This window comes from Oncorhynchus nerka, linkage group LG10, assembly GCF_034236695.1.
Source record: "Oncorhynchus nerka isolate Pitt River linkage group LG10, Oner_Uvic_2.0, whole genome shotgun sequence".
NCBI lineage: Eukaryota > Metazoa > Chordata > Actinopteri > Salmoniformes > Salmonidae > Oncorhynchus > Oncorhynchus nerka.
The window spans coordinates 34434632-34448823 of NC_088405.1; the positions used below are offsets into that span (position 1 = coordinate 34434632).

The 14192-nt window shown below is 41.1% G+C and overlaps 1 protein-coding gene across 2 annotated transcripts in view; it reads left to right on the forward strand.

The window, feature by feature from the left end:
- Window positions 1–5604: 5604 nt before the first annotated feature.
- Window positions 5605–14192, forward strand: part of ninl (ninein-like) — a 43135-nt gene continuing 34547 nt past the window's right edge. For both annotated transcript variants that reach the window (XM_029669640.2, XM_029669641.2), the window contains exons 1-4: window positions 5605–5776; window positions 6841–7048; window positions 7360–7456; window positions 8571–8770. In XM_029669640.2, the coding sequence (XP_029525500.2) occupies window positions 6866–7048; window positions 7360–7456; window positions 8571–8770 (480 nt within the window). In that variant the 5' untranslated portion in view covers window positions 5605–5776; window positions 6841–6865. The remainder of the gene's footprint in view (window positions 5777–6840; window positions 7049–7359; window positions 7457–8570; window positions 8771–14192) is intronic.

Sequence of the window (14192 nt, forward strand, 5' to 3'; positions counted from 1 at the left end):
TGTTTTTTTGTGTGCAATTGAAAAGCAATTTGCTACAGTTGAAATGTTTTCAAATTAGATGCGAAGATATTAAAGCAATTTCTGGAAAATGAACACAGATTAGAGTGATATTATGTCTGATTTTGCAAACAAAGTACAGGTGTAATCTAGAGCCAAGTAATTTTTAAACCGAGGGCATCCTGAGGTGCGTTCAGTTTTCTTGAACGTTTACTCCGTTGTGGAACGGTTTGTACAGAACGACACATTTCCCCAAAACGTTCCTGAACAGACTGAGGTACGTTTGCTCCCATTTGGTGGGTGTGGTGAGGTGTAGCTTGAAGCAATGAGTGATGTATTTAAAGGGCAGAGGCAATGCTGACAGCATTCCTCAACCCAACCCCTCCCTGTTTTTCAACTGGTCGTTCAGTACAGCACCGTTTCAACTAAACATTCCAGAATGTTAAAACATACTGAACACAGCCCTGCTACTGACACACTTGTTGAATTATGCAACAGAATGTGACAACAGGAATTAATGAGGCAGTCTATAGACAGTGCAGGTGAGTGTAAGTAGGTCTAGGTAGAGGAAGTTATTATATTCCACCCATTTATGTAGATATATTTATATATGCAAATACACCATTGTATTTATGCAAACAAGGCACATATAATATTCTTTATTTTTTAACACAAAATATAAAATAAATACCTGATACCATCAAAAAATGTATATATGAGTGCATTTGAAAAAATTTAAAAAGACATTTGACAAATTGAGTACCAGAATTTTCATCAAAATCCCTGAACACCACATTTTTCCGTGCCTGTAAAATCTTTTATGGGATATAATTTAGTCAATATTTGATGGATTTAAATAGTTTCAAATAGTTTGGAATATCTTCATAGACTGTCAAAATGTTGCACTATTAGAATTGTTTTTAAACCTTTTAACAATTTTTATGACCTCTATTAGTAGGTTTACTGGTGAGCTTAATGTAAACCCTGCAATATGTATGTTAATGCGAACAATAGGCAAAAATTAACCTTTATTTAATTAGGCAAGTTAAACAAATTCTTATTTACAATGACGGCCTACCCCAACCAAACTCGGACGAAGCTGGGCCAATTGTGCGCCACCCTATGGGACTCCCAATCACAGCCAGATGTGATGCAGTCTGGATTTGAACCAGGTACTGCAGTGACACCTCTTACACTGAGATGCAGTGTCTTAGACCCCTGCGTCACTCGGGAGCCCAAAATAAATAAAGACATGATTTCCCACAGTCAAAGTTCCCAAATATGAGCTACGACGCTAATATTTGTGTAAATTCTTCAGCATTGTAATCTGTGGGTGTCACTGAGTTGGCTGATATTCAATTTTATGGACCCAAGATCCATAGGTAAGGCTGTACAGTGCATGTAAGTATGCCCCCAATGCAATTCTGAAGTCTAATTTACCCACTGTGATTTCAACTGATTTGTACTTTGTTTGTGTACAATTAACAAATGATTGTCTTTTGTTGAATTTATATAACAATATCCGAACCATGTTTAGCATTATCTAGTCCAAATATGGCATGTTTCCACTCTTTGTATCCGTTTGCATCACTTTCAATTGGGGGACTTTTATTTGGAAGGCAAACCGCTAATTCCACTCATCGTTATTGTGGCTAGCTTCACACAGGTAACGTCTAACGTAGCCTCGCTTTCGGTACCGCTGAGTGTCAGCCTCCAGTCTCGATTATTCAGAACCAATACTCAGTCTAGCACTGTTAGCCCAAAGAAGAAGTGAGATTTATGCTGCGTTTATAACCAAGTGGGAATTTACCACCATATAGAGTTAGATAGATGACTCTAGATGGATAAATCTCTTTTGGCATGGACATTGCAATTGAGGGCTTCCACAATTTTTAAGCAGTCAAATTGTTGGGCTTTCCTATGGGTGAATTCTATTCACGTCACCAAATAACTGATTAAAACACACTGTTTTGTAATGAAGGTCTACAGTAGCCTCAACAGCACCCCCTATGGTAGCACCATGGTTTTGCCAGAGGACAGCTATTTTCCAGCCTCCTCTGGGCACATCAAATCAAATCAAATTTATTTATATAGCCCTTCGTACATCAGCTGATATCTCAAAGTGCTGTACAGAAACCCAGCCTAAAACCCCAAACAGCAAGCAATGCAGGTGTAAAAGCACCTGCACATGTACTTCAATACAAAACCTAGAATGTTCATAGTTCTCACCCCTTCCATAAACTTACACACTTACACAGTATTTCCGGAGGACGTCTTCCAACCCATCTGAGCTCTTGCAGTATGAACTGACACATTGTCCATCCAATGAACGGATCAGATAATGAATTTAGTGCTGAAAGCATAAGCTACAGCTAGCAAGTACTGCAGTGCATAAAGCTTGGTGAGGAGCTGACTCAAAGAGAGAGAAAGACAATAGTTTAAAAATGTTGAACAAATGAATTTCTTCAAAAGTTAAGAAGCAGTGAGAGAGCTATATTTCACTGTATTTTTTTAAATTTTAGTTTACCTTTCACTTACTTAGCTAATGCAGCTAATTTAACCTACTCAACGACCTAACTCAAACATATAAGAATGTTATCTATGTTAGCTAGCTGTCTAAAGCTATAACACTGCAACTTTTCCAAGTCAAGGTAAGATTTTGGTTTTATAAATGTCTTGCTACCAGGGTCCACCGGTGTAACTGCTAAACTGCTTGCTGTACACTGTACTGAGTGATTGTACACATGGATTGTGGGTTCACTAACACTTTAGTTTTGGTTTGTTGACTATAACGTTAAAATTGTCATGCCTGCTCCCGCTCTTACCCCCTGGTGCTTAAGGGCACCAGGCTGCCCTGCATTACGTACTCTTGCCACCATCATCAGCGAATTATTGGACTCAATCACCTGTTCCCCAGCTCTGTTCCTCGCTGCTGCATTCATTGTCTTACGTCTGTGTTTTACCCGGTTCTGACGCTGTTCCTGTCCTGTTTTCATATGTTCCAATTAAATGTTGACTCCTCGTACCTGCTTCTCGACTCCAGCCTCGTTCCTTACAGAATGCAGCAGCCATCAAATGAAGCATCGGGGAGTGCTTGCGGTTCGGTTGGTAGTGACGTCGGTTCCGAGGGCTGCCGCCGATGAAACCGGGGGTGCCTTAGCTGGATCGTCGGGCTTCCATGCCCTAGCCAGCTCGAGAGGTTTCCTTGCCCCGGTTGGCTCAGAAGGCGCCCATCCCACGCCAGGCCTCAGCCAGATCGTCAGGTTTTTACGCCCAACCAGCTCGTCAGGCTGCTACGCCTCAGCCGGATCGTCAGGCTCCTACGCCTCAGCTGGCTCGCCAGGCTCCCATGCCTCTGCCGGTTCATTGGGATTTTACGCCCAGCCGGCTTGTCCAGCGCCGGTACCTTGGCCGGCCCGTCAGGCCCTAGGCGCACCTGGGGGGGGGTACTGTCACGCCTGCTCCCGCTCTTCCCCCCTGGTGCTCAGGGGCGACAGGCTGCCCTGCATTACGTACTCCTGCCACCATCATTACACACACCTGCCTTCCCTCGTCACGCGCAACAGCAAATTATTGGACTCACCTGGACTCAATCACCTGTTTAATACCTCCCCTATATCTGTTAGTTCCCCACCTTTGTTCCCCGCTGCTGCATTAATTGTCTTACGTCTGTGTTTTACCCGGTTCTGACGCTGTTCCTGTCCTGTTTTCATGTTTGTTCCGATTAAATGTTGATTCCCTGTACCTGCTTCTCAACTCCAGCCTCGTTCCTTACAAATATGGTGACAACGATGTGAGCTGTGTAGCGGTTCAAAATCAAATAACATTTTATTGGTCACGCATGGCCGTGGGAAGATGTTTTGGGGTGGGGGTACTGTGGGGAGGGTATTTTTGCTCCTCGTTCTGCTGGCGTGTATTTTACTCCACTCAAACAGGAGTAATGTGGCCCTAGTGCAATAATTTGATTGGGGGGGGGGGGGGGTCTAGATGTTTAATTAAATGTTTTATATTTAAAAAATTGTGATTTATCCGGGGCTGCTGCAGCACCCTCAGCACCCCTACTTCCCACGGCTATGTGGTCGCATACACATACAGTATTTTGCAGATCTTATCACAGGTGCAGCAAAATGCTTATCTTTCTAGCTCCAACAGTGCAGTAATACCGGACAATACAAAACAATACACACAAAACCAAAACATCTGTTTGCTTAGAGGTTATGATATGAAGTTTGGTTTGGAGAGTTTTTTTCTCCTGGTTACAGAGAGCTGTTGTGTTGCTCACTGAAGTCCACAAGCCGAAGGGGAAAGGTGAGAGGAGGAAAGCTTGTAGATGAGAGAAGGAATTATACAACAGGCAAAGTGATGATGCTGTATGTGGCTGCTATAAAAGTGAACTGTGTGTGGGGGTGATCAGGGGTCTATTCTTTCCGCCGATTCTGTTGCAAAACATTTCTTAAACAGAAGCAAACTAACGAAACGGGGAGGGACCTACCTGGATTTGTCCAATAGAAACTCTTGTTTTAGTTGCAAAGCGGAATGCAACTGTTTGGACTAATGATTACACCCCAGATCCACTAGACGCAGGCAAGAGTGTGCAAGGTGGTATTGAATGTGTCACTGTCTGTCAGCTTGAATACTTCAATTTGTCTCTCAACCTGTGCACCTGCATTATAAAGTTTTATTTAGGTTGTAGCAACCTCATGATGGGTATTGGGCAACTTTGTGTGTCATGTTGTATGTATCATGTAGTAGCCTAAACCAATCAATGTTACATTGAGCTGGGTGATTGGAATAGGAATGACAGTAATCCAATATCCTGTAATAGAAATAAGGCCATGCTCATTTAATATATATATATTTGGCAGTTAAATGCAACTACAAAATATTATTTTAAAAAAGCAATCTATTAATATGGTTGTTGAACACTATCATTTGTTTACAAGCCTGATAGTTGTACTTTTAATTTATGGCTTGTTGGCCATCAGCCAATCGGGCGTTTCTAAACTAGTTCAAACCTCCTGAATGCATCCAACTGGAATTTACGACTTCACTAGTAAATTCCCACCTCTCACTTGGAGCTCAAGACTGATACATTAGTTTCCCACTAGTAATTACCAGTTCAAATAGATTTTTCCCACATTTACATTACATTTAAGTCATTTAGCAGACGCTCTTACCCAGTCCTATATGGTAAGCATAGAGAATGATAGAGATATCATATGTGTCCCATTATGATGCCTGTGAGTGTAGATTTTTGAAGTAGTCCATTTTCTACTACTTCTGTGAAACAAACTGAAAGTGTGCATACTGCAATCTAGAGTGTGTTATTTGAACAGGTATAAAGCCAAGGATAGTGATTTCCTGATGCCTACAGTTATGGAATGTTTGCTCGCAAGTGTAATTCATTGGCTGATGACCTGGATGGAATCATGTGATCCTTCCTTCACCCATAGGAAGTTCTACCCAGTTGACTACTTTAAAATGGTGGAGTCCTCAATGGCTATGTCCATTCCAAGACTGGTTTTATCCTTCTGAGTCCTCTATCTAACAATCGGGTGGTAAATTCCTACTTCCCACTTGGTTATGAACTCAGCATTATACCCGCCACGCATACTTGTGGCCACTTCATAGAGAAGAGCTATAGAGACGTGACCCGTTTTTCCATAAAATAACACCGGGACAAGCAGACAGACACATCTTTTCAAAATGAAAAAGCATCCGATGCATATGTTGGACCATCCGTGATTTTTTTTAGAGGCTTCAGTGTACTGTTAAAACGGTAAGGGCAATTTCATTATTGTGCTAGCCTTGTCTTTGTCAGAGGTCGGCTAAAATGGCAATTGTTTACAAACGCATAGGCTAATGCTACACTGTAACGGTTTTAGTTCCTAGAGTGTGCGAAAGGTTGAGAGTTACTTTTTAGTCTATTTTTTCTATTTTACCTGACCTTTGTTTTGCCACAGCTGGTTCCCCGTTCCCATGGTGAAGCATAGCAGACTCACTACTTCAAGCCAAGGAGGGAGCCTGCCTAGTATTGATCCATTTGTGATAGATCGAGCAATGAACTGTTCATGTATGACATTAGACTGGCCATATATTTTCTTTGCATGGTGGGCAATTATGGGCAACTGCCTTTTTCATTCTCGAAGAAGATTGGAAAAAGACAAATGCAGCAACGATTGATATGAATTTGTTTATTCCTACTTGGAGCCTATTCATTGCCAAATGTCACCCCCAATCATTTACAACGTGTGTCAGAATGTATTCAAACGGACATAAATGGACATTTATTGCTGAGTATCATGATTCATTGCTGTATATCCTGATATAAAACTGCTGTTTCTTGGGTTACTAAACCCCAAAGTCCTCGGCCGCCCTATATAGCAAGTAAGATTTGGCAATAGTATGTGTATGGGGCAAACAAATAGTCCTACCAGTAAAAATGATTAGCCTTTTTGTTTTTGTTGTTTACTTTTTTGTGGGGAGTGGTGGGTGACAATAACAATAAAGACATCATTCCAGGACCAACTGCAGAATTCAGTACAGGACATTGCAAGCACTGAGGCAGATGTTTCTGGCCTGTGGCTGTAATCCAAGATCAAGGGAATCAAATCCAAGCCTAAAAGCAGCAGATATATTTAGATGGACCATCTCACTATAAAACATTCCACCACTGTACGTAGTCCAAGCCTGGTAGTCTATTGAAATGAATAGATTAGCCTCCCTGGATGTTAGACTAATTGAAGTTGCATTGTGTGTGTTTGTGCAAGAGTGTGGCAGTATGTGGTTGAACTTTTATTGTGCTTACGGTCTTTTCCTGATCGCCATCTTACTTCACTGTAGGTGCAAGCCTACAATATGTACTGGGATGGATGAGGAAGAGCAGAACCGCTATGTGGCCCAGCTGAAGGAGGAGTTTGACAGCTGTGACACCACAGGCACTGGTTACCTGGACAAGGAAGACTTGTCATCCCTTTGTCACAAGCTGTCCCTGGATGCTCACCTTCCCTTACTGTTGGACACCTTGCTAGGACCACACCACTATGCTCGGGTATGAGACCAGACCACCTTAGTAACATCTCTCGCTGTTGCGGATTTGCCTTAAATGTCCCTTACCAGCAGTTCATTAAAACATATGTAAAGCTCTGAAATGCGTTGTTATAGTAAAAGTGTAGTAGTTGTATAATAGCTGTGTTATGACCACTCTCCATTTTCTAATAGTTATTCGGTAAGCCTGTATGCTCATTTGAAATCTCAAATCAGAAGCCCAATACATGTTTGATCATGTTGCTACCTTATTGACAGAACAGTAGTCATGTCTCACACTGTTGGCAATTAACTCATTTTCCTTCTGTTATGCAGGTGAATTTTGAGGAGTTCAAAGAAGGCTTTGTAGCTGTGTTATCAAGCTCTCTGGACTTCAGCACCTCAGAAGAGGAGAGCAGCTACCTGGAGCCAGGTAAAGCACGCATGCTGAGTGGTGAGGAAGGGATTGATGTATGTCTGGTTTTCATTGATTACACGGCTGTGCAAACTGAGTGAATCCAATGAAATCAGTTGTTTATATACCCAAGTAGTTTAGATTTCTGTTTACATTTGTTCATGGGCCCTATGTGGGGGATTCGATAAGATTGCTTTATGTAAACAATGTATCCTTGTGGATAACGGCAAACCTTGGGGTCATTTCTTTTATAATTTACATTTTCAATGTTTGACAAAGGCACTGACTGAGGCTGAGACTGGAGCCATTGTGGTCTACCTAAGTTAGTTTGACATCATTAAAAGCACACTAAAAAGCATTACTTAGTCAAGTAGTGTTTTGGTCTATTCTGGTTGTTTGTCTACTGCCCGGGTGGTTGACCATGAGCTCACCGAAATGAGGAAAATACTAGTGGAGACATCAAAGGGATACAGTATATTTTGTATTTTCCCTCCCTAAAGAAATATAGTTGATCATGTTAATAATCTCTGTCCTTATTAGCCCCAGGCTGGATTCTATTCTCTAACAAATACAGATTCAAATATACTACACTTCCTGTACCTTTAACAAATCCTAACTCAGTTGAGATATCATTTATTGTACAGCTTTTCACTTTATATGATTTCTGAATAATATTTGACAACTCATTGGTATGTGTTTATAGTATTTTGAAATGTGTTTCTTGAGTTGGGGATTGTAGGGGATTGCAGTAGGAGGATCTAGGAAGGCAGCAGAGTTCCCTCATTTCCCCCAGAATGTTACAGTATGATGAAGTTTATTGCCAAGTTAGTTTCTGGGGACATGCCCTTTTAAAGAGTGTGTTTAACAGTGTTTTTGGCAAATCTCTGGTTATACAATCTCTAATTTAGACCTTCACTATAGACTCTCTCCCTTGTTACTTTGTAACTTAACATTGCCAAGCTTCTGTGAGAATATGTTTGCAGTTGTAATTGTGGGCAGAAAAAATGCCCAGCCGGTCTAAAATATTCCTTTCTATATAAAGGCATTCTACTGTAATATCATAGTAGACACCATTTAACCACTGCATCTCTCTCTGTCCTTCCCCACCTCCTTTATTTCCTTTCCTCCCCAGTTGTTCCTGAGGAGGTGAAGCCCAAGTTTGTGAAGGGAACCAAGCGCTACGGCCGGCGGTCTCGTCCTGACAGGCCCGACTCTGAGCTCCCAGTTGAATTGGAGGACTCTCCTCCTTTCAGGACAGAGCAGAAGGAGCTCTCTCCCTCTGGCGTGAGGAGGGCCAAACTCCGACGCTCCACTTCTCTGGAGAGTGTGGAGGTAAGAGACTTGCTCCTAATCCCTCCCTCTCGCCCTCTGTCTGCTGTGTTTACATTGTGGCCGTGCACCATCATTTGAGAGATGCCAAGAAAGATAGCTGACTCTTGAGTTCTCAAGCTTGGGCCAGGGCCTAGAGAAGATATGACTGTTTGGAGAGAAATTCCCAACTCAGTGCTTCACTTCCATTTCTCTCATGTGTACCCAATGAATGGTGCATTGTGCTGGTGCTGGGTGAGGCCTGTCTCAAATATACAGTATATGTTTCTGGCCGACACATTCTTCAGACAGAGTGGGAGAGTACAATCTCAGGAGTACATGGGGTTTTGGGCAGACGGTCCTACTCCACACTCAGGAAGTGGAATTATATGGAATGTGCTACTGGCAGCCCTCATTGGTGGCCCCCGCTCCCACCCCACACCATCCATCCCTCACTGTTTGGCTAAGGATCAAAGATGTGTCCCTCTGTTTCTTCCTCTCCCTTCTTCCATGGCTTATTCTTTCATTGGTTCCAATAGTTTCATCACATTTTATTACATTGTTTTTAGGTGTGAAATGACAGTAATGAGGCCCAGGAAAAGTCATGGTTGGGGGTTGCTGTGTGCTTATCTCACAACATCATGTCTATTGAAGGCCCATTGTTTTGGCCTCTAAATGGTATAACAGTAGAAGACAAGTGAAGGAAAGGTCATGTTGGTGGGTGACGGGGGGTATCTGTCAGTGTTAAAGATGCAGTGTGAAATCCCCGCTGAGAGTGAAATGTTTGGGGCCCTTTTGCCGTCGGCCACCGCTGTTCGCTGTCTCTCTGTGTGTGTACATAGTTTGTGTGTGTTTTGAGTCTGGATTCAGTAGGTTACTTCAAGTAAGAGTTATATAATGGAGATGGAGATTATGATTATGAAAATGTATATTTCACACATTTATCTATGAATATTCATACATAAACGACATAATACACAACGAGCAAGGGTTGACTTGTCTGCCGCTTTCTGTTAACACAGCTCTCATTTTAGAAACCTATTCTGTTATCCCAGATTTTCTTTCCCATTTGAAATATTTAGATATTTTATGTAACGCTGCATTGACTCTGATAGCTTGAGAGATTACGTCTTTCCAAAGCCCCTCTCTCCCTCGTCAGGCCATAGTGCCAGATAGATCCCTGTGCCATGTTTCTCATTAAGCTCTCCACCAATAATCTCTTTTAAATAGTTAACATTTCCAGAAGTTTAAGGCAATACGTAAGCAGCTTTAAGCCTTGGTGGATTCCTAGTTACTGGAAGATAGAGAGGGAACTACTGTATGGCACCCCTGTCATATTGTTGGTTACAGGAGATGGGTAACTCCTTGGTAACAGGAACATACAGTCTGGGTGAACTATGTGATTGGAGTTGGGGAGGGGTGGATTAATTGGGCTGGGGAGTTGATAAATCGTTCACCGCTGTTGGGCTGAAAGGCACGTATTTCTTGTGAAAGTATTGTGGTGGAATGTCGCCAACAGCTAGCCCTTGTTAGGTAAATAATTGAACCGGTCCTGTTAAATATTTCACACAAGCTCACCCTCCTCTTTACGTCACTTTATATGTCTTATTTAGTTATCATACGCAACCTACATTTATGTCTACACATCCTCCTACGATGCAGCGTGCCGTCCGGGTTAAATTCCTGAAGGACCCTTCTCAAGGACATGTTAATATTAGTGTCCCATTAGGCTGGCTTGCTTAAATTAGCACCGGTTTCCACTTACCTCTATCTCACATTCTATTTGTTGAGAATTCTTTATGCTCTCAATTCAGACAGATAATTCCTTTTTGTCTGGTTAAAGCTGGTTGTCAAGAGTCTTCAATCTATTGTTGACTTCCAGACATAAACAATATGATTTCATTCATCCAGCTGAAATGATTGCTTTTGAATGTTTCTTTTTTGATATGTTGAGAGGATTAGTCATGTCTTACCCTTCTCAGCTGTCTACATCACTTCCCACCATTTTGTGTTGGTACAGAGTTTGATTCTATTTATTAAGCCTCGAGCCACTGCAGTAAGGAGCACAATGGTGCTCTCCGACCCCGAAGTGGTGCTGATGACAACAATAATAAATTCACTGACCAAGTGAAGCCCTGCCATGTGTTGAAGAGAACCAAAATGATTAGATAGTGAGAGAGAGGTATAACAAGAATGAGAGAGAGAGACTAGCCAATACTGAAACCATCACAGTGTTCCCGTTTGAAAAGCCTTTCATGGATGAGTTACGTAATATTGTTCAATATTTAAAGCTGATGATAATTGACGGTGGCTTGTTGCGTCATGATGAGCGGCCTGTTTCTGATGTAGTGCTGCAGCTTGGGGCCATGCCCAGATTGATATCTTATAATGGAGCTATGAAATTAATACACCCATCTTCCACATGGGATTGATTGAGATGATACTGTACATTTCAAAGATTTTGAGGGGGAAAATTTGACCTTTGAACCAAGATGGGTAGCAACCGATTCTCCCACAAATTCGGTTTGTTTTTAGGTGTTACCAGGATTAATTTGGTTACATAATTATGGAATTTGGTATTACATAATAAACTGAAGTTATGCATTTCATTCTACAAAGTGCTTTGGAACTTGCCTCTGTATACCACTGGTTGGCGCTAAAACGCAACAAACCAAAGATTGGAAAGGGAACATGGCGACAACCATAATGGGTTAGATTACATTTTTATTTCATAGTTAATAACAAAGGTACTTCACCTTGAATTTATTTTACACACTACATATTTGGCTATACACAACATTTAGGACATTAGTTGAATTGTAATCCTCACGACATTCCCTTGACAAGCTATGTCTGATACAAAACCATGCGAATATTCATCTTTAAAAAAAGTGAAGATATTGTTTATAAACAGGGTAAGTGTGCCTCCCAGCCTGAAAGAGAGACTGCTATGAGTAAGACGGTACTCAATAATTAACTTCCATAACTAATCCATTGCTAACTTCAGTTGAATTTCATCCCTTCAGATAGGCTATTATGTACTGTAGACCATAATTAGTAAGAGTCTGCAGCAAGTATATACACACACACACACACACACACACACACACACACACACACACACACACACACACACACACACACACACACACACACACACACACACACACACACACACACACACACACACACGGAGGAGGTTATAAGCTCCTCTGTGTGAGAGCCAACGGCCACATGTGCTGCTGGGGAGTACCAGTCTACTCTTGAGACTGCTGGAATCACAATCTGCTGGTTGTTTTTACTCAGTGTAGCAGAAGTAATGTTGGCATGTTGGAATTCCTTATGGTCAGTTCATTCCCAGCTAGCACATTTGTTTCCTTGGAAGTTGTGGGAACATAATGTTTTTGTTTTCACATTGGTTGTGGAAACAAAGTCATACTTCAAAACTCAATGTTTTTTTAAACATTCAAAGAACAGAGGTGAAGTTGTAAACTGTTTATCGTGAGAACGTTTTACTCTAGCTCCTTAAGTTTTTCTGGTAGGTGTTATTAATGCTATGATAACGGAAATTATAGGTTATTTTGAGGTTTTTCAATAACTTCCTTATGACATTCACTGAATATTTCAATAAGAATTTTAATAACACAGCCAGCTTATTTGTGGTTAACATTTTTGAACCCAAAGCACAGATAGGACACATGGAAATGAATTTCCTTTGGCATTAATCATGCAAACACATGTTATTTTTTATTGTGACACTGCATCAATGAGATTCAAACCCATAAACCTATAGTCTTCTGTTTTTCTATCCAGGGAATTAGTCCACTGTGCCACCAGGATGGCACTAGCATGACATGTTTTACGCATACAAAGCTGTTCAAACAAAGCTGTTCAATTTCAAATTAAACAAGCACTCATTAAGAGCAGGTGTGGGCGCGGCCAAGACACCTGATCACACTTAACTAGATCGATGGATAGAGAGTTTTGTTGATGCTGAGAATGGAATGTATTGTAGTGATAATGCCAGATAAGCTGGTGTTTGGAGGATATATTGCCACGGATGTTGTTAAACCGTGCCAATATATCCTCCAAAACACCGGCTTCCAGGGCATTATCACTTTTATACAATGGGTTACCAACATATTTTCATTCAAATGTTATTTTGATAAATGTATTCATACTATTTCATCCTTCCACAAGATATAGTCTCGACACAAATCTAGGGTTGCTACCCAAGCCGGCTGGTCGTTTGTTCTATTGGTTCGGTTTCCAGAGATGCGACCCAGTCGTTCAGTCTTTTTGTTCTGTATCTATGGACACGACCCAGTCGTTCATTCTAAATGTTCCATTGCTATAATGGCTGGCAACATTTACATTTTTACATTTACATTCTTATCCCTTTCTTGCTAGCTAGCCAAATATGGCTAATTTACAGTCACGTCAAACAGTGCAGCCAGAATAACAACAGTAGCTGCATTTGCATTTGTTTAAGCTGTTTTCTAGTGACATTTATTTGGATACATCCATAACAATTAGCTAGTGAGGTGCGATTTCGCATGGCATAGAAAATGTGCTCTCTCTTCAGGACACTGTTGTTCAGAGGAGCTAGCCAAAAACACAGCTAACACAATCACTTCAAACTGAAGCTGTCTGTCATGTCTCAACTCCCGACACGTCATTATGGGACAGCTGGAGTTTCAATTTTCAAATTCAATGTTGCAAATGTCGGAGAGAAACCCCAAGGTTTTTATACAAATCTCCGCTGTTGAAAACATATTTTAGTCTAAAGGAAATGTGAGATAATGTCTAGCAGCTTTTTATAGTGGAGATCAAGTTGCCTGGCTGGGCTGATGAGACGGGGGATTGCGCAGTCAGATGGAAAAGAGTAAATAGGCATTTTAACGTAATAGATTTAGCCGGTGGTAACTTGTGGAAAAGACACCGGCTGGAATGCGGTTTTAACCACTCAGCTTTCAGGTTTAGACCCACCTGTTGTATATTTGTTTTTAAATAACATTCTTAGAACTAGGCTTGGGTGGTATACTGTATAAACCGTATACCGGGGTATTTGGAAAAAGCCACAGGATTGTTTTTCAATACTGTCAAAACATATATATTTTTTTCAATACATTTGAATATTTGTAGCTACTTTTTAAAGCTGCATTATGCAGAAATCGCTAAGCCATTTCTTGATTAATATTTGAATAGTTTGTGACAACAAGCTAGTGTAGAGAATCATTGTACCATTTAAACAGCTGTGAAATATATTTTCCGTAACCAAAAATATTGTATTTTAAGCCTTGAAGCTGGTGTACAAAACCGAAAGTAAAATACACAAACTAAACTTAAGAACGGGAAGCATAGAAATAGCGCTCATAGAACATATATACTGCTTCTTATACTTGCTTTCAATGAGAATGCCAGATCGATAGCACACATTTCTATG